Genomic DNA, 1,656 nt, shown 5'->3' on the forward strand with positions numbered 1-1,656 from the left:
GACCGCTATGCACCGGTTTGAGCAGCTCAAGAAGGAGAAACTCAAGTCACTGAAGGATTCCTGCTCATGGGCCGGGCCAGCTCCGCACACCCGGACCTCCAAGCTGCCTCCCCTCCCGGGAAGTGGTAGGTGGAGGCCCCAGATGCACTGGTGGGGTGGGAGGGAATCCAGTGTGATTCACACCCACCAAACACCATGTGCTCTGGAGAAGATAGATCTTATAAGCCCATTGCACAATTTTGGAAATTGAGGTTCAGAGAGGTGAAAGTGCTTTGCCTAGATTAGTGGTAGAGCTGAGACTTAGCCCAGGCATGAGTGACTCCAAAGCCCATGCTCTTCCACTACACCATGCTGCATCCCCATAACTCCTCAAAACAGGCAAACTCAGCTCCCATCATCCTGTTCCTCATAATCCATTCACTTGTCTATCAGGCACCTGCCATAGATACCATAGCAAAGACCCTCTGCAGGATAGTGAGATATTCCAGTCGCTGTGGTGAAAGGCCATGCCACCAGATGCAGGATGAGCCAAGTAGCACCTAGGACAGAGCTCAGGGTAGTGAGAGAAAGCAGGGCAGCTGGGGAAGAGCTGGGAGGACCTCCTGGAGGAGGCAGCCCTGTCCTCAGCCTCGGGAAGTGTTAACCAGGCTTTGAGATGGAAGATGTCCTCACTGAGCATTTCCTGAGTGTCGACTCTGCCGAGCAGTGCGCTAGGCACCAGACACCCTGGGGCGCTGAGCCTCTAAGCTGCACTCCAGGGACTGATGACCGTGTAGTAGGACTGGGTTATAGAGGGGTGACACTGAGAGGTCTTCCTTGAAGGGAGATTGTTGTCCCAGCTGTTGGAGGACCTGCCAGCAGATGGCCTTCAATTCCCAGCCTCCTCCAGAGATTGCCCAGGGTGTGACAGCTGCCTCACCCAAGGTCACCCCTTCCCAGGGTGGCCCACATCCAGGAATAGATCAGGGATGTAGAGGCTGCTCAAGGCCCAGAGCACTCCGTGAGATGAGCCACAGCTGTCGGGGGTCCAGTGTTGCAGCTGTCTTCTCCCAGCCCACTCTGCAGCCTCTCTGCCCTCCCGTGGCCCTAGGTCCCAGGACGCTCTCTATAAACAGCCTGCTGGGTAAACACAACCCCAGGGGAGCCCAGCTGGCAACACCCATCCATGGATGAAGAGGGTACAGGGAGGCTGTGTCAAGGGCCCTCCTGGGCTCTTTTCAGTAACCCAGTGTTCCCCAGCAACACATGCCACCCCCAGCTGGAGACCGAGAATGGGGAGAATGAGAGCACAGGGCCTGCCCGGCAGCAGCAGACTGGGATCAAGCCTCCTAACTTCTGCTTGTGCCCTGGCAGTAAGTGCCACCATTTGCTCCCAATTGTCTCTTTCTTCCTTTTGTTGAGAAATCATTGACTGGGTGCCAGACCCTATTCCAGGGCTCTAGGCCCAGCAGGCTCAGTGCCCTCCAGGCAGTCCAAGCATCGCCTTTTGTCCCACATTCCCAACGCTGATCCCTCTCCTCTCCCACAGGCTCCGTGCTGGAAAACTTCAGCGGCGGCGGGGGCGGCGGGCCCGCGGGGCTGCTGCCCAACCCGCGGCTGTCTGAGCTGTTCCCGGGCGAGGTGACAGTGCTGAGCCACCTGCAGGAACGCCGGGAC

General features: G+C 57.7%; 1 protein-coding gene across 1 annotated transcript in view; it reads left to right on the forward strand.

Annotated features, from left to right (window-relative positions):
- GLI2 (GLI family zinc finger 2) overlaps window positions 1–1,656 on the forward strand; it is a 265,521-nt gene that overhangs the window by 259,667 nt on the left and 4,198 nt on the right. The window contains exons 14-15 of the mRNA XM_010861267.1: window positions 1–125; window positions 1,529–1,648. Coding sequence (XP_010859569.1) covers window positions 1–125; window positions 1,529–1,648 — 245 coding nt within the window. The remainder of the gene's footprint in view (window positions 126–1,528; window positions 1,649–1,656) is intronic.

The sequence above is a fragment of the Bison bison genome, unplaced genomic scaffold (assembly GCF_000754665.1).
Source record: "Bison bison bison isolate TAMUID 2011002044 unplaced genomic scaffold, Bison_UMD1.0 scf7180017864471, whole genome shotgun sequence".
Taxonomy (NCBI): Eukaryota; Metazoa; Chordata; class Mammalia; order Artiodactyla; family Bovidae; genus Bison; species Bison bison.